We start from the raw sequence: 17,941 nt of genomic DNA, 5'->3' as shown, positions 1-17,941 counted from the left end.
AAGTTAGTGACTCTAATAAACATTTCAATGTAAGTGCAACTTTTTAAAGAATAACTTCCCCTGGGGTGCCTGGGTGGCTCAGTCTGTTCAGCATCTGACTTCGGCTCAGGTCATGATCTTGCGGTTCTTGGGTTCAAGCTCCCTTGTCAGGCTCTGTGCTGACAGCTCAGAGCCTGAAGCCTGCTTCAAATCCTATGTCTCCCTCTCTCTCTGCCCCTCCCCTACTCGTGCTCTGTCTTTCTCTCTCTTAAAAATAAAATAAACATTAAAAAAAAGAGTAACTTCCCTTATATAATTTCCTGTCTAGTGAGGGCTCCTAATTTTCAGCCTGAGAAATCCAGATTTTATACACGATAAAGCCTTGACAATTCAGTTATAGAGATTTCTGTTAATTTTCTTATTTCAAGATTAATTTGGCTAAAAGATTCTTTCGGTTTCAAACCTTGGCATTGACAAATCACTCTAAATTGTCTGATTCCATTCTCTTGCTCTAAGCCCATTCTATTGAATAAATTGGGTTTTGGTTTGTTGTTTTTTGGGGTTTTTTTTAACATTTATTTATTTTTGCGAGGCAGAGAGAGACAGAGAGACAGAGCACGAGTGAGGGAGGGGCAGAGGGAGGGAGACACAGAATCCGAAGCAGGCGCCAGGCTCTGAGCTCTCAGCACAGAGCCCAACGCAGGGCTCAAACTCACCAACCGTGAGATCATGATCTGAGCCCAAGTCGAACGCTTAGCAGAGTGAGCCATCCAGGTGCTCTGGGTTTGCTTCTTGATAGTAGAGGGTCTTCCAACACTTTAGGGCTTTGTAGGTCAAAAAGTTGGTGCCAAGACGAGACCTTCCCAAAGCAAAGCTTCCACAGTCCAGCATTTCATTATAAATCAGACCGCCATTGGAACCAAGAAGACATGACTCAAAGAAACCGCATACATAAAAGACTGCAATTATGTGCATAGCAATTTATTAATTTATGATCAGGATAGTGTTTCAAGACTATAAAATATCAATGTCTCCCATCCCGGAAGCCACTCCCTTGTGCCAGAGGACAAATAATTCATCAGCCAATAGCTTGGTAGGCATGGAGTCAGTCTTGAGGGCCACTTCACTAGGCCATGGTGAGGTCTGACAGGTCACTGCCATGGTGACCCAACTCATTGTACCAAATGCAGCATTTGCCAACCTCTGCATTTTTGAGTTTCTGTTTTCTAGGGACCCAACTGACCATGTCTCTCCAATTCCCATCATCTATATCTGGTCCACACCATCTATAACTGGTCTCTGTGATGAGATATCTACTTAATCAATTACAATCATAATGCAGTCTTGCCTTCCTGAAGTTTCACTGGGTCACTGTGATGAAAATTTGTCTGATTCCAAATTCTTCAGGTGTTTGCTTATGTCCTACCCCTACCTAGTAGCTAATCTTACCCTTCCTGTACAAGTTTTACTAGTTAACCCACAGGAACAGCTATATTTCCATAATGGTCAAGGTCTTGGCATCTCTCACAAGATACTATCAATTAGTCACTTGAGGAGTACTCGCTTGAACCATAAACTTGTGTCGGCAGCACAAGAAAACATGCAGGGCTTGGAACAAATCAATATTGACCTCAACACATACTTAGGGAACGGATTTCTTCCGTGAGTTTGTCACATTTCTTTTGCTTTGAAAACTCAAGATAGTGTTTTTGTTAATGAAGGTATTCAGTTAAGATGGCAAATTGAGTTTTGAAGATACTGCTTCTATCAAGGACAACCTCTCTGACACAACTCTGTTTTGTTTCTGTCTCAACTTCTATACCTTTGCCTCTCTGGCTTTTGTCTGATTACATTTGATGTCTCTGCTCTTATTGTCTGCCTGTGTTTGCTTCCAACTGTGGCAATTTCTTCTCAGCCTCTATGTGTTGTTCTTTCCCTTTGTGCTTTTTGGAAATTTTTAAGATTTTCAAATTTTGGGGGTGCCTGGGTGGCTCAGTCAGTTAGGCGTCCAACTCTTGATTTTGGCTCAGGTCACGATCTTGTGGTTCGTGAGTTTGAGCTGCTGACAGTGCAGAGCCTGCTTAGGAGCCTCTCTTTCCCTCTCTCTGTTTGTCCCCCAAATAAATAAATAAATACATAAACTTAGAGACATAAATACATAAACTTTTTAAAAAAAGATGTTTTAATTTTGTAAAGGAATCTCTAGTCCCAACATGGGGTTCACACTCTCAACCCGGAGGGGCACCTGGGTGACTCTGTCAGTTAAGCATCTAAGTTTGGCTCAGGTCATGATCTCACAATTTGTGAGTTCGAGCCCTGCGTAGGGCTCTGTGCTGACAGCTCAGAACCTGGAGCCTGCTTCAGATTCTGTGTCTCCCTCTCCCTCTCTGCTCCTCCCCTGCTTGTGCTCTGTCTCTCTCTCTCAAAATAAATAAACATTAAAAAAACCCAAAAAACAAAAACCTCTTGGCCCTGAGGTCAAGGGTTGAATCCTCTTCCAACTGAGCCAGCCAGGTGCCCCACCCACTTTGTGCTTTAATGATCTCTGATGGGTATCTGTCACTATCCCTCCTTCCTTTTTTCCCTATCTCTTTTCTTTCTTTCTTTCTTTCTTTCTTTCTTTCTTTCTTTCTTTCTTTCTTTCTTTCTTTCTTCATCTGTTCCCTCCTTCTCCTTGATTTTTCCTTTGGATGTTTTGTTGGTTTGGTTTGGGGCATTTTTGTTTGTTTTAGATTTTATTTATTTTTTAATGTTTTTTTTTTAATTTATTTTTGAGAGAGGGGGAGAGAGAGAGAGAGAGAGCAAGTGGGGTAGGGGCAGAGAGAGGGGGACAAAGAATCCAAAGCAGGCTGTGTGCTGACAGCAGAGATCCTGATGTGGGGCTCAAACCCACAAACCCTGGTACCACGACCTGAACTGAAGTTGGACGCTTAACCAACTGAGCCACCCAGGCACGCCTAGATTTTTTTTTTTTAAAGTAATATCTACACCCAGCGTGGGGCTCGAACTCACAACTCTGAGATCACGCATCCTCCATCAACTGAGCCAGCCAGGTGCCCCTTCCTTTGGATGTTTATTTACTCAGTCTGCTCCCCTCTCCACCCACCCCTCCCCCTTCTTTCACTCTCTGTGGTTCTCCTCAGTCCCTTTGCCTATTCTTCCATCTCAATTTACATCCCTGATTCTTATTTTTCCTCATCTTCCTACCAGTCTCTGCCTAACAGTTCCTGGCAGTCTCTGGCTTTGTGTTATACAGTGTAGCCGTTTGTCCTTTGTCTTTCTGTCCCCAACTCCACATATTTCCTACTTTCTTTTTCTGCCAGTGAATCTTCCCATTGAGTGCCTCTTCACCTTCTGTTCTTTTGCTTCTCAGCTCCCCTGACGAATCCCCCTCAGCCTCTATCTCCACCTCTCTCTTCTCTCGCTCTGCGAACCTCTCTAAAGGCTTCTATTACCTCCATCTCTCCTGAGTCGGGTCGTTCCTCCTTGTCACTCACTCTATTTCTCTGTCTAAACCATCTGTGCCTTGCACCCTTGGGGGCCCTTCCTGTCAGCTTTTATACTGATTTTCCTCGTCCTTGTCCTCTTCGTTTATGACCATTTTACCAGTTCTGTGACTGCTTCCTGTCAGCAACCATGAGGGTCTTTCTCAGCGTTTCTGCCAAAGATTCCCTGTCTTGCCCTCCATCTGTCTTCACCTCTGTCTCTTCCATACAGGTGATCCTTTTATTTGTCCCTTGATCTATGTATGTCCACTTCTACTGTCCCTTTTCTCTAGCTCAGCTTTGGGGCAGGATTTTTTTGTTTTAATTTTCCTGTCTCTTGCTTCTGCTCGTGTATTTTTTCTGTGGATGATTAAGGGTTATCGCTTTCTGTCCATTGCTTTGTAGAATAGTAAACTTAATCTGCTCTACACTTCCCATAACCTGGCTGTTCTGCCTGAAGAAAAGAGATTTTGTGTGGTGAAAAACAAAAGCGCAGCAGAAGTGCTAGGGGAGAAAGGAGAGGGAGAGCTCGCAAAGGAATCCTGGAAGGGAGTCAGATACACCTTAGTCCCTCTGCAGCCAAATGGAAGCCTTCCCTCATCTACTTCTGCCTCTGCCTTCATTCTTCCATGAAAGACAGGGCCTGGGAAAACCCTATAGTCGGCACCCAGACCAGGTGTTTGAGTCCCTGCCGTGGCTCTGGGCTTTAGTGCTGTCCTAAGAAGACAGACCTGGTGGGCACCTGGGTGGCTCAGTCGGTTAAGCATCTGACTTTGGCTCAGGTCATGATCTCGCGGTTCTTGAGTTCGAGCCCCGCGTCGGGCTCTGTGCTGACAGCTCACAGCCAGGAGCCTGCTTTGGATTCCGTGTCTCCCTCTCTCTCTGCCCCTCCCCTGCTCACGCTCTCTTTCTCTCAAAACTAAATAAACATTTAAAAAAATTAAAAAAGAAGAATCTGCATTTTCTTTGAAAAGATCAGAGGATACTAAGAAAATTTAAAAGAAAGATGCTGGACTTCTTAAAAATTATGAAGGCAGGGGCACCTGGTGGCTCAGTGCGTTGAGCATCTAATTCTTGATTTTGGCTCAGGTCATGATCCTAGGGTCGTGAGATTGAGCCCTAAGTTGGGCTCTACACTGAGTGCGGAGCCTGCTTAAGATTCTCTCTCTCTCTCTCTCTCTCTCTCTCTCTCTCTCTCTCTCTTTCTCTCTCTCAGTGCCTGGGTGGCTCAGTCAGCTAAGCGTCAGACTCTTGGATTTCAGCTCGGCTTGTGATCTCACGGTTTGTGAGATGGAGGCTTACATCAGGCTCTGTGCTGGCAGCACGGAACCTGCTTGAAATCCTCTCTCTCTCCCTCTCTCTCTGCCCCTCCCCTGCTCGCATGCACTCTCTCAAAATACAGAAACATTACAAAAATATTCTCTCTCTATGCCGCTCCCCCACTCTCTCTCTCTCTCTTAAAAAAAATTTTTTTTTAAGGCAGTAGAACTAACATTAAGTACAAACACAGTAGTGTGGCTTTGAGAACCAGAAATATCAGCAGCAATTGTAGTGGCCCAGTTCTTCTGTCTCTTGGTGACTATTATGTCCACCCCCACTGGCTACTGATAGCACCTGTGTGGCCTCCTCCCATTGCTAGAATTTGGTCACAGTTGAGGTCTTTCTTCCTCTGACCCCACCCCCTCCATGCCAGATCTCTCTGATCCTAACAGGACCTCACCTTTCTTCACCTGTTCCCATGCTAAAGCAAAGGATTTCATTGGTAGTTTCATTTAGCTTCATGCCTCCTGCCACCTCTTATTGGTAGAACTGGCTGTACCTCTTGAGTTAGTCTGCTGGACGAAGCGGTCATCTGATGATGGGATTCAGTGAACAATAGCCCAGGATCCCGGTTTCCCACCCATCATAAGCATCAGCATTTCTTCTTAGATCCTAGGAATGGGGAAGGGTGTGAGTTAGCCGGAAAAGGAATTGAGATACTGAAAATTCCTTTTGGTCCTTACCCCATCGAGGGACAGTGCACTGTAGACCACCATGACCTTGTCCTGGCCATGTCTCCCCCAGGACTGGCCGGAGAGGAGCCTGACGCTTCTCTCTAGTCTTTCAGGCTGAGAATGGAGCCATCCCTGGTGACAAGCTCACCATCACAACATCTCCTTGTGTCCCTGGTTTCCTTGTGCCCAGGGATGGGCGGGCGGTGCCGAGACCGTAGGACATCACTGACCAAAATACGGACACCCAGTATGATGCTCATGGCACCCACAGTCACCAGTCCAGTTCCACCAAGGATGACCAGAGCAGGAGGCACCTGGTGTTGCTGCCGGATCAGCCACAGACTTATCCACCCCAGAGGCACCAGGCGGAAGAGGGCCAGGGTGGCCAGGGTGGCCCAGCTGGCCATGCTGAAGGCCAGGGATGGGGCCTGGTGGGAAAGCAGCAGCAATTTTCGTAGGTGCAGGCAGGCAGAGTTCAGCTCCAGGAGCAAAGACACCATAGAGAGGCCTACATAGTGGCTGGACAGAATGGCGGTACTGAGGCAGCTCACTACCTAGGGAACAGGGGTCAGAGGTCAGAGGACCTTCCAGGAACTACTGACCATAATTGCCAACATCTCAATCCCTAAGACAGGGGCTCCTAAGCATTTTGTGGTATGCTATCAAAAACCTGCCCTTTAGGCTTACCCTTACGTTGGGGCCTAAATGGCATTAAAATAACTCTTCCATAATAACCCTCGGCCCAGAGGTTGTCTCCCCTGGGGCAGCAGCAGCGTCTGCACAGTATACCCCCCACCCCGCCCCGATTTCCAATCCTGGGTTTTGATGCCCCATCCCCACTCCCAGTACTGGGACTCCCCGTTCTCAGAAAATCTCCCTATTTAACATTTCTGCAATCTATGAGCCACCTGAGGGAATCCAAGCTACCTAGGCAGTGCTCAGACTCCAGCTGTGGCTAGCAGTCAATCCTCTCCCCCCAAACCAGCCCAAAGTTGGGAGGATCAAGCCCCAACAGGGTCAGAGACTCTGGAAAGTCACTGGACAGAAACCTGAAGAGAGATTGGGGACCCCCACCCTGAGCATACCACCCTTCCTGTCTCCCTTTCCCCAAGTCTCACCACCAAATGATGACAGAGAAGTTCCCACGCCTGGCCCAAGGTCTGGTTGCACAGCATGTCAGCTCCATCCGCCAAGAAATAACCTATGGGCATGGTATGAGGGGGAGGACCATTAGGCCTCCCCAAGTTGTTGTACCTCTTGGAGAGGAATCTTCATCCCCTCCTTTTTCCAGGTCTTTAGTTTCCTTCAGCAAAGCTGCCAGAAACATTTGAGCCCTGGGGACCTGGAATCACCATCGGAAGGTTGTTCCCCACCAAGCCGACCCAACCTTCCCTGCAGACTCACCCACGGACACAGCCACCAGCACCAGGGCCCAGAACGGGTGGCCGTGAATCGGGTCGGCAGCCATCTGAGGGTACAGCGAGAGCCTGTAGGAGATGGGGGACCATAGTCAGCATCATGCAGACTCAGACCCCATTCTCCCGTTGTGCACGCTCACCCACCCATTCACAGCCCCCACCCAGTGTCAGACTTTCAAGGTCCCGCTTCGAGGGAGTGAAGCCTACTTGGAAAGAAAAGAAAAGGAAAGAGAAGAGACGAGAAGAGAAGAGAACAAAAAAAAGAGAAGAGAAGAGAAGAGAAGAGAAGAGAAGAGAAGGAGAAGGAGAAGGAGAAGGAGAAGGAGAAAGAGAAGGAGAAGGAGAAGGGAAAAGGAAAAGGAAAAGGAAAAAGGGTTGTGTAAGGTCCTGCTTCGATTCTTGAAGGTGCCCCTGTGGGTCTTTTAATCTCAACTTTCGACCGCTCCCCCTCACCCCGGTGCCTCCCGAACCTCTAAGCCCCGCACCCGAGCAGCGCCCCGACCCCTGTGAGCAGGCTGTGCACCAGGGAGACACAGATGTTCCGCCACTTCCAACGGTCCTGGGCAGCAGATCCCGGCGTGGGCAGCAGCTGCAGCGCCCAGTGCAGCCCCCGGAAGGCGGCGAAGGAGGCGCCGGTCACAAGGAGCCCCCACATGGCCTGGCAGGTCCGATTTAGTCCCTTGGGCGCCGGCGCTCTCAGCTGGGACGCACCCAATGTCAGCTGCGGGGGCTGTGAGTTGGTTTTCGCGCAAGAACGGGTCTTTGGCTTGCCCAGCCCACAGCGCCTTTGGAATCCGCTTTAACTTTTCTAGGCTTCGACCACGCCCCCATCACTCGGCTAGGTGGTGATTGGAGCAGCCGGGGAGCCACGCCCCGGAGCTACAGCCAACAGATCCTGTCCCGCCCTAGGGTGGGTGGCGGGTTGGGGGCTCCTGGGGACCACGCCTTGCAACGGAGCTCAGGGAGACTTCCAGGCTGTCGACAGGGTTCTTCCCCAACTCCTGTGTCCCAAACCCTTCGGAACTCCCGAAATAGGTCGCTAAACTCACCTGACACCCCCAGAGGCCCCGCCCCATTGTCTTTCACCTCCTCTTCCCTATACTAACCTTTCACCTGCTGGTCATCCCGCTCTTGGCACCCTCACCGACCTGAAGGTAGAGGCCAGCGCACACCCACTCCCACTTGCTTAAACATCGCCACCGCACTGCCCCACATCACCCCCACCCCGTCTCAGCTGTGGGGGTACCTCATTTCCTTCGAGCCACCCTTTCCACTTTCCGAGGTTTCCAGACCTTTAACACATCATGGCAACCCTATTAATCCCAATAGTCCTGTCCCCTTACACAGTGCCTTCAAATGGAACAACAGCTCCCATTTTGGAGAAGCGACCCGCTGGGGACTCCTCCCCCCAACCGCTTTTGGGGGCCCTACAGAGGACCCTTGCTATTAGGAGGGGAGGGAAAAGGAAACCACTTAGCACTCAAGTCTTGAAAAGCACCCCTCCCCCCAGGGCTTGGTACAAGTTAGGTGAATAGAATTCTCTCTTCCAATCTGAGGTGGCAAGGAGAGGTCACGCAGGGTCACCTCCAGGTTGGGGCAGAATCAAAGAGAAAATCAAAGACTGATAGGATTCTAGAACCTTTCAGCCTGGAGATAAAATCTTCCCCGACGCCCCCACCTTCCATCTCCTGAAGAGTGACAGGTTTTTACTGTTTTCCTTACTCCACACCACACCTCTTCAGCTGGCTGAAAGCCAGCAATTCAGAGACCTGTTTCTCGTAGGTGGAGAGGGGTAGATTCCAGCTACTTACTCTTGGAGAATGAAGTTCTTCACATTCTCACAACCCCTTTTCTTCACCAAAACCCCATTTCGTCCAAGGGGTTAGGGGCATCCCTTCATTCCTCCACACCCACCTCTCCAAGTTTTTAAAACAATTACACTGATTCTTTTAAATTTTATTTATTATATGAGAACCATACACAATGTAGAAAATTTTAAAATAGAAAAGCCAAAGAGGAAAATCACAATGATTTTGTTCCACCATCCAAAGATAATCACTATCATTAACATTTAAGAGTTATGTCCTTAGTCTTTATCTGTTTTATATAGGCAAGAATATACCCATATTAAAAAAAAATTGAGATCACATAATACACACTATTTTCATAACCTTTTTAATATTCAAAAGAGCATTTTTTCTTTCCAGTCAAATGTTCTTCTACACGACTTCTAATGGCTGTGCAGTACTCCACCATCTGGATGGATATACAATGATTTACTTAAGCAATCCCCCATTGCAAATTTTCATTACAGCAAAGAAGTGAATTCCCAATCAGACAACTGCTTCTCATTTTTTCTATTGCAATGCTGGGGTGAGCATCTTGTAACTGAATCTTTAATTATTTTCTTAGGATAAATTCCCAAGTGTAGAATCACTAGGTCAAAGGCGATGGACACTTTTAGAGTGTTTGACACATACTACCAAACTGACATCCAGGAAGGCTACACCCATTCGCACCCCCATATGCAAGGTATAGGAGTGTTATTTTAGTGCTCCTTTGCCGATACTGGGTCTTCTTTTTTTTATTTTTTAAAATATAGTTTGCCGAGGGAAACATGCTTTCAGCGATGCTTGTCTTTCTTTAATTACTAATGAAGCACACATTGTTTTTCATGGTTTTATCCATTTGAATTTCTTCTATGAATTCCCTACATATGTCCTTTCACAGCTGGTTCTTGCTCCTTGAGGCTGCTTTATATCACTCTATAGGGTAGGGAGTAGAAGTAGGAGGATGAAGCAACAGGACATTTTAACACAGTCTCATATCTCAGGGAGGTAGTGACACTGGAGAGAAATAGTGAATGAAGCCAGTGGCTGGGAGCTTGTTCTTGATGGAGGCTGGCCGTCCTCCCTCCTCCTGGGGTGCTCCTGGCCTTTATGGGTCCCCTCTGCGGGGTGCCCAGACAGGGCCCTGTGCTCTCCGGGCCTGGTCCTTCACTGGTCTTCTGCCTGCCTCTGTGTTCCCAGGCTGCTCTTCCTCATCTCTGCTCCATGACGGGTGAGGATGGCAGAGCCACATACCCAGGGCTGGAGGGAGACACTGTGGCCAGTGAAGCAGAGAGGGGAAGAAAGGACGGAAGCAATGTCCAGGGACAGAACAATCTTTGTTGCAGCCTATGAGTGGACCCAGTCTACCCACCCCCTCCACCGCAGTCCCACACACATCCAGCCTAGGCTGCAGAAGGGTGGGTTCAATGATCTACTCTCCCCTAAATCTCTCTCATAAGTGGAGAAAAGGACCCAGCTACCTGTACATCTTGTGCCCCACAGCGGGACAGCTTTCTGCAGCCCCTGAATTTGGCCACCTTCAGGCAGGGAGGCTGGGCCACGGTTGAACCACACCAGAGCCTGAGCCCCAAGAGTTACATGGCATCAGGAGCCAGGGGTGCTAGGTTTACACAGCTTGATTCCCCAGAGGGGGTCACATCCCACAACCCATCTCGCCTGGTTGCTGGAGAGAATTTCCTGCCTCATAAGCCTGAGCTGAGTCTCACAAATTATCCTGGAAGGTAAAGTGAGAGAAGAAACAGAGGAACAGCAGTTGGAACCCCATCAGGGGCTGCAGTTCTGTTTTGGGTGGCAGAGGAAACCTGGGGCCACCTTTGTATGGTGGGAAGTCAATGTAGAGACTGAGCTCCTCCAGCCCCTAGCCCTGGTCTAACTCTAGCCCCCTCCCTCTAATCCTCCCCCCACCCCCAGCTCCTGGGGTTGTGTTGGTTAGGGATGGGGGGATGGGCAACAGCTTATATGAAAAGCTGTTTTGTTCCCACCCACAGGGAGAAGAGAGCCCAGGCTCTGAGTCTGCACAGTAGGCTTCTGAGTCCCTCCTGCACATTCAACTGTATGATTCTGCATCTCACAGGTGTTGAAGCTGAGACAAGAGGCCCAAGGTTCCCACATATAGGTGATTTATCCCTGTAACTGGAGTCTAGGCCAGTCTGAGGAAATACAGGGAAAGCTAAGAGCATGGGGTTGACTACTCAGATGGGAGTTTCAGTATGACCTCTTCCCTGAAGATGAAATTTACTTTGGACCTCACCTGGAAAGGCAGTAGGAAAGAAAGGGAGACAGGAAGGAGGGTCAAGAAAGACATCTGAGTAAAGGTGTTGCCAGTTTTCTTTGCTCCCATTGTCTTCCCTTTGTCACACACTGATGTAGACCAACTAACCTTGGGTAGTCACAGCCATCTAGTCCCCAGCCCAACGAGGGTCTCTAATCTACAACTGTTCTCTCTTGCTGGGCCAATCTGGCTGAAGGGTCTCCAACTGAGCAAGGTTCCCTTTTCCAAAAGGCATCACCACTCCCGCTGTTCTGACCTTCCCAGCCCCAGTTCCGTCACCTTCCAGATGAGGGGGAAAGCAGCTCCTTCTCCTCTTCCTCCTCCTCCTTGAAGCCAGGGGCAGAGGGCAACAGTTCTTCAACTGGCAGCTTTAGCTGGGTCAGGACATAAAGCTTGCCACTGAAGAACTACTGCGGCTCAGCCAGTTGAGGATGTGGGAGGGACAGGCTCCTAAAAGGAAAGGGAAGAAAAATGGGAAGGATCTGAGCAGGGCCATGTCACAGGGACACTGTCCCACTGGCATCAAAGTCCAGCTCCAACAGATGCTCAACCTTGTAACAAAGGGTTCTTGGCTTTGACTTGGGCCTGCAGGAGCGGTTAACTTCAGTGAGAAGCAAGAGGCAGCTCTAAACATACCTCCTTGCACCTCTTTCCAGAACTGAAGGCTGTAGAGACCCAGGCCTGCTCTCACCCCACCCCCCACCCCTTGCCACAGCTACCCACGGAGGGCCCCTCCTCTTCAGCATTCAGAGAGGGCAGGACTTAGAACCTTGGGCACGTCCCACCAATCGCCCAGGTACTTGGTGAGAAGTTGTACCTTAGGTCCAAAAATGTGAGTTCAGTGATCAGCCCAACTGACTTGTTCCCAAAGAGTTCAGCTAGAAGAGTTTTGGGGGCCTACATCTGGGGAAGAGTAAGGAAGTGTTTGGAAGGTCAGCAGAGGCTCCAGGGACTGTGAGGAGAGGACAGGGGACCAAAGGCTGGAGGGGAGGGAGGTATGGGCAGGGTGGATGGGCAGCTTCCCCAAGACTCTCAAATGCCAGGCATTCCGCTTGCGCATTCCGGGTACATCTGGTATGAATTCCAGGCTGTCTGCCGGCCCCTCCATGTCTGAACTTTGTTCCAAGTTCCAAGCCCCGCCCCCACAGTTCCAACGCATGAATCAGCAGGAAAAGCCGGGCCCTGCAGCATGGCCCAGGGAGGGGGCTGGGGGCGTGGCAGGCTAGAGGGCTGTGAGCTGGGGAGGGCGGGTCTGTGCTGACACTCAGTCCAAGGGCATGGCCCATGCCAGTGTGAGCGGCCAAGGCGGTCTTGCTTTCAGACTTCTATACTCAGAGGATAAGAAAGACTAGGGTGGGGGTGGGAGGTTTTCAAATTACAAAGCCCTCTTGGGAGACATGAACTTTGTGGTATCTTCCTTCCCCCAGGTGACCAGTCCAACTCCTTCCCACTCTCCTCTGTCTGAGCCAGCTCTGTTCAGCCCATAGGACTCAGCGGCTGCTCAGAGTCTGTGCCAAGCAGGTGCCCTTGGCTGCAGGGCGGGGTGGGCCCAGGGCACTGACCCTCTGACCAGCTGCTCCATCAACCCTTTGGCACCCTGACAATTCCTAGCCCAGTCTGACAGCCAGGATGACAGGCCAAATGAGTTGGAGGCTGTAACTAGGGCCGGAGGGAGGTGGGGGCGATAGCCTAGCGAGAGGCCATAGGGAGGGGCCAAGAGTTGGCCGAGAGGTGGGGAGAGAGGGAGCCCAGTGATGACTAACCCAGGCGCCCCACCCAGTCAGCCGGCTTCCCAGGCGGTCAGGGCCAGGCCTGGGCTAGGGGCCCCACAACCGGACATGCTGGGGGGAGGTGCAGAGGTGACCTTCTCTGGGCCCAAGACGGCCAGTTAGGCTGGGGAGGGGGGGTTAGAGTTTCCAGGTCCTCCTCCAGCCCGCTTCCCCCACCAACCGCGGTGAAACCCTAACCTTTGGGTTGCATAAGGCCCCCGCACCGCCGCCCCCTACTCCTCTCCCCTCCCCCCTTACATAACATCCCCTGGAGGGAACGAGAGGAGGGGCCGGCCCGCCCAAGAGACCCCTTCCCTGCCAGGGCGCTCAATTGGCCCTGACCCACTGACTGCCAGTAAAGGAAAACTACCTCCTCACTACCCGCCGGGTCCAAACCCTCCGCAAGCTAGAAGGCCAGTTCTCATATCCTTTGGCCAGGGGGCGCCCAGGTTAGCTGCCCCCAGCCCTCCAGCCCCTCGTCTCCCTTTTAGCCACTCTGCAAAACCTTCCGCCACTACTGCTGTCCTGGCTCCTTCTTTAAACCTCCTGCCACACTACTCCAGTCAGTTCAGGCCCCTCTGCCCCAAAGCTCCTCTACCCCCGCCGCCCCCTCTCCCCTCCCCCGGAAGGGCAGGGTGTGGCCGCCAGGACCCTACTTTCCCCCGTTACCCTGTTAGCACGGTTCCCTCCTGTGCGGCGGAGACCCCAGCTCACACCCACCTGGTGCTGGGTGGGGGGGCTGCTGAGGGTAGGGGAGCAAATCAGTGCGTCCGTCCCCCACGGCCGGCGGCGCTGTGTCTTCCCTGCGCCCAGCACACACCGGCTCCAGGCTCCGATCAGCTGGCGGCGTCGTGACGCACAAGCTGCGATTGCACCGCCCAGGGCCAATCACCGCCCACTGCTGGGCAGCGTGACCACACCCACTCTGGGGCGCCAGCACTTCGCCCAGGTCCCGCCTCTCCGGCCGTCTTAGCTCTGATTGGCAAGGAGGCCACCCCTTTGCCTGGGTGAGCTGCGTTAGGCCACGCCCACCAACTCACGAGCTCACCAATAGGTGAAAGGGTGTGGCTGAGCCATAAGCCTAAGACAGCTTGCTTTGAGGAGCGCTACGTCAAACCAGAGTCCTAAAGAGCAAAAGGAAGTAAAGGCGTGTGTTTGCGTTGCACACTGGTCAATGTAGTTCTCGGTCTGGCACCTCGTTCCCAGAATCCAGCGCGCTCTGTGAGTTGGCATTTTTAAACTCCTCTCCGAATCCATCCTGGCGAAGTTCTTAAAGGGCTACAGCCCCTCCTTTTTTGGGCCGTGCGTGCTTGTTTTAAACTACCCCAAAATGGATTCGCTGACCTCTGCGTATGAGGCGATAGTTCTTTAGGGAAAGGTGGAGCAGGCGAAGCAGGAGTGGGTAGAACTGAAGGTGGAAATCAGCCTCCCGGGCAGCAGACTCTTCCATTGGATGAGGACTCTTGAGGGCTTTTGGGGGAGGAAAAACTGTCCACCTCTCCTGGTCCCAGCTTTCACTGGAGAGATCTAGTCCTCCTCTCCTGGCGGGCTCTTACTAACCAGGAGATTTTTCTTGTAGAGTAGGTCTCGTCCCAGTCGCATAGAGGCATAGCCTCTCAAGCAGCAGCTTCCTAACAAAAGATTCATAGTACAGTCCTCACTTGAGGGTAGAAGCAAGACTAGTGGTGGGAAACTAGGGGATGGGTCTTGCCAGAGTGTCAACTGGTAAGTAACCCCATCCTCCGCCTAATACCCCTATTCTGTCCCGCCCTCCAGAAGCCTTTCACTGACTCAGGCCTACTTAGGAAGAGATTTCAAAGGTAGAGACCAATGGGGAGGCTGCCCCTTTCCCCAGGGGCCAATCAGAGCCTAGGGGGGCGGGGGATGGGCAAAACGAAGAGGAACCCAATGACTTGGCAAAAGCTGCTAAACCGCTTTTTTAAAGGGCCGAGTCTGGGACGCGTCGCAATTTATCACCCCCACCCCCGCCCGTTCCATAAAAGAGAAACGTGTAGACAGGATCCGTGACTTTTCCATAGACTCCCAGTTGAGTATGAGGATACCGAAAAGGATCAGCCTGGGGTGAGAGACAGTTCCTCTGTATCAAATACAGGCTCCACCAAGTAATTGCTGTGGTTCCTAGGAACTCCAGAATTCCCAGCCTGTGTTCAGAACAATGTGCCTTTAAGGAAACTTCCTGCCTTCCACCCCAGTAACAGCTGATTGCTGGAAAGTGTGACCTCAGGGGACGAATCAGCTGTTACCACATCCTCCTCCTGGCCTGCCCTCCTCCATCCCCTTATCCCCACCCCACCCCCCACTCTACCTCCGCCCCAACCCTCCTGGGTCTTCAGGAAAGAGAGGAGATGGAACCCCAAATATGGGGGACCTGCTTGTATGTTCTTTCCTCTTTCACTCCAAGACTATCTCCCCCCCTCCAACCCCCCATCTGCTGTTTAGCTCTTCAGAGGTCTGAGCTTGGAACGAGCGGTATTTCCTGTCTGCACAGCCAGTTCACACTCAGCTCATACCCGCCTTCCCAGGTCTAGAAGGAGGCCAGTATTGGGGAGGCTCAGAATGGTGGCTGGCTGGGAGTGTGGGTGCTCCAGGAATGGTACTGGGAAAGGTCCAGGGAAGCTGCAAACCAAACCTAGAGGAGAGGAATAGCCATGGAAAGAACGCTTCCTGGGGCCAGAAACCTGCTCCCCAGGCCATTTGCCCCCTACTCCCTACTCAAGTTGCCTTATTCCTTCCCACACTGGGACTAGCTAATGGGACTCTCTTGGCTTCACCCATTCACTCCACTTATAACTTAGATGCCACCTGGCCCTTGTTTTATTTACACTCTCACCCTCCACGGCAGGCGTGCTAATGTGGAGCCTCCCAGAGACTGCAAGTGGAATGCACTGATCCCAGAAACCAGAGGCTTTGGCTGGGCAGTCCTGCAGGAAGACCCAGGTAAATATTTTTACCCCAGCCCTGAGCAGGGAGTCAGGGTCATTCCAGGACAAGTTTAGTGTTAAGTCCCAGGACTGACTTGGCAAGGTTGGGAGAAACTGAGCAGGGCCTTGGCCAAGCTTGGAAGAAAGAGGAACCTCACCAGCTGCCCCCATTATCCATTATCCTTACAGTGGAAGTCTCATTCCCTTCTTATCCAAGACCCTCGGAGTAGGCCCATGTCCATTTTGTTCTGCTAACTCTCCATTCCCCCTCACCCCTCCCACCCCATTGGGCAAAAGCACAGGCTTTGAGTCCAGGGTTTCTCAACCTCAGCAGTATTGACATTTTGGGCTAGATAATTTCTTGTTGTGGGGGCTGTCGTTTGTAGCATATTTTAGCAGCATCCCTGGTCCACTAGATGGAATTAGCAACACCCCCACCCTGCAGTTATGACAACCACGAATGTCTCAGGACATTACCAGATGTCCCCTGGGGGCCAAAATCTCCCCCAATTGAGAACTACCGAAATCAACAAACTTGGATTCAAATTCCAGCTCTTACCAGCTCTGAACTTGAAGATGCTCAACATCTCTGCACCTCAATTTCCTCATCCACAAAATAGAGTGAATAATAAATTCAGAGTTTATTGTAGGGATTAAAAAAGGATTATGTTGTTTTTATTAAAAATTTTTAAAATGTTTATTTTTGAGAGAGAGAGAGAGAGCACATGAGGGGGGAGGAGCAGAAAGAGAGGAGACAGAGGATCTGAAGCAGGCTCTGTGTTGACAGCAGAGAGCCCAGTAAGGGGCTCGAACTCATGAATGGTGAGATCATGACCTGAGCTGAAGTCAAATGCTTAAACCTACTGAACCACCCAGGTGTCCCGAAAAGGATTATGTTCGAAAACACCTAGCACAGTACCTGGCCCACTGGCCCACAGTTGGCACACTAAATGTTAGCTTCCTTCACTTTTCTCACTGCCAGATCAGCAAAAACTAACCTCACTCAGCATGGGCTGACTGCCGGGGCAGCTGCAACTTCCCTCCTTGACTATCCAAGCCATGACCTCCAGGAAACTCAATATTGAAGTTGGCGAAAGGGAGTGGCTAATTTGGTCCCAGATTCTCCAAAGCCCAAGGGTGCTTGGGTTGGGATTCCAGGGAAATTTGGGAATTGAGCTGTTACAGAGCATTATATCAAGATGTGGCCTGCAGATTGCCTGCATCAGAATTAACTGGGGTGCTTGTTAAAAATTTGGGTCCCTGGGTCTCATTCCAGACTACTGAATCAGAAGTACATCATAAAGTTTGAAAACCACTGTTTCAGGCCTCAGGTTGGGGAAGGTGTCAGTGCCCCAGAAATCTTAGTGCCCAGCATTGTAAGGACATCCTATTCAAAGGAAGAAAAGAATTCTTAAGGTTAGTTACACTCAAGGTCATTGTTGTACTGCAAGCCAAAACCACTAGAGGGCAGGACATACACGAACTTACAGAAAGAAAAAGTAGTGCCTATTCAGACTAGGTAAACAAACCAGAGCAAAGACCAGGTGGACCCAATTTTATTGGTACTAAGAAGCAGGCACTACCCACTGACCATCAAAACCCGTTCTCTGGCCTCAGGTACTCAGACCAAAGTTCGGGATGCGAGATTGTCAAAGAACGCCTAATTTCTCAGGTGAAAAAATAAAACTTCATGGCCAAGGAGCACAGTGAACATTGGTTTTAGAATGAGATACTTTGGGTTTGAAATTTGGCTCTACCAACTCTTAGCAGTGTGACCTTGGGCAAGTTGCCTAAGGTAGTCAGCTTCCTCATCCTAAATGGTTATAAAAATATCTCCTTAAACAAAACAAGATATGCAAAGTGTTAGTCGGGTGCCTGGCTCCTAATCAGTGCTCCATGAATGATGGTTGTAAGTTATAACTGCCCAAGGCCATGTGAACAAGCACATCCGGGGCTCCCACTGTGTCTTCAAGAGGATGCAGATGGAATCAGATCATAGCTGAACCATTTGTTTCCTCTCTAATTAGGACTGTAGTTTTTATTTTTTTTTTAATTAAAAAACTGTTTTTAAGTTTTATTTATTTACTTTTGAAAGAGAGAGAGAGCATGAGCAAGGGAGAGGCAGAGAGAGGGAGAGAGAGAATCCCAAGCAGACTCAGTGCAGCACAGAGCCTGATGTGGGGCTCGAACCCATGAACCATGAGATCATGACCCGAGCCGAAATGGAGATGG

General features: G+C 50.3%; 1 protein-coding gene across 6 annotated transcripts; it reads right to left on the bottom strand.

Annotated features, from left to right (window-relative positions):
• Positions 1-944: 944 nt before the first annotated feature.
• TLCD2 (TLC domain containing 2) lies at positions 945-14,561 on the bottom strand. 6 transcript variants are annotated; one of them, XM_053212357.1, is made up of 6 exons: positions 13,488-14,561; positions 11,255-11,448; positions 7,362-9,965; positions 6,863-6,945; positions 6,577-6,659; positions 945-6,012 (listed from the first exon to the last, which is right to left on the bottom strand). In XM_053212357.1, exons 3-6 carry the CDS (start codon positions 7,529-7,531, stop codon positions 5,560-5,562), a joined length of 789 nt encoding a protein of 262 aa, XP_053068332.1. In that variant the 5' UTR covers positions 7,532-9,965; positions 11,255-11,448; positions 13,488-14,561; the 3' UTR covers positions 945-5,559. The 6 variants fall into 6 exon arrangements, 5 of the variants coding, with proteins under 5 accessions (XP_053068332.1, XP_053068330.1, XP_053068331.1 ...); XM_053212355.1 differs by having other exon boundaries at positions 7,362-9,978; positions 13,488-14,560; XM_053212356.1 differs by having other exon boundaries at positions 11,278-11,448; positions 13,488-14,560.
• Between the last annotated feature and the right edge of the window lie 3,380 nt (positions 14,562-17,941).

This window comes from Acinonyx jubatus, chromosome E1 (genome assembly GCF_027475565.1).
Source record: "Acinonyx jubatus isolate Ajub_Pintada_27869175 chromosome E1, VMU_Ajub_asm_v1.0, whole genome shotgun sequence".
Taxonomy (NCBI): domain Eukaryota; kingdom Metazoa; phylum Chordata; class Mammalia; order Carnivora; family Felidae; genus Acinonyx; species Acinonyx jubatus.
This window is presented reverse-complemented; position numbering and strand designations above follow the sequence as displayed.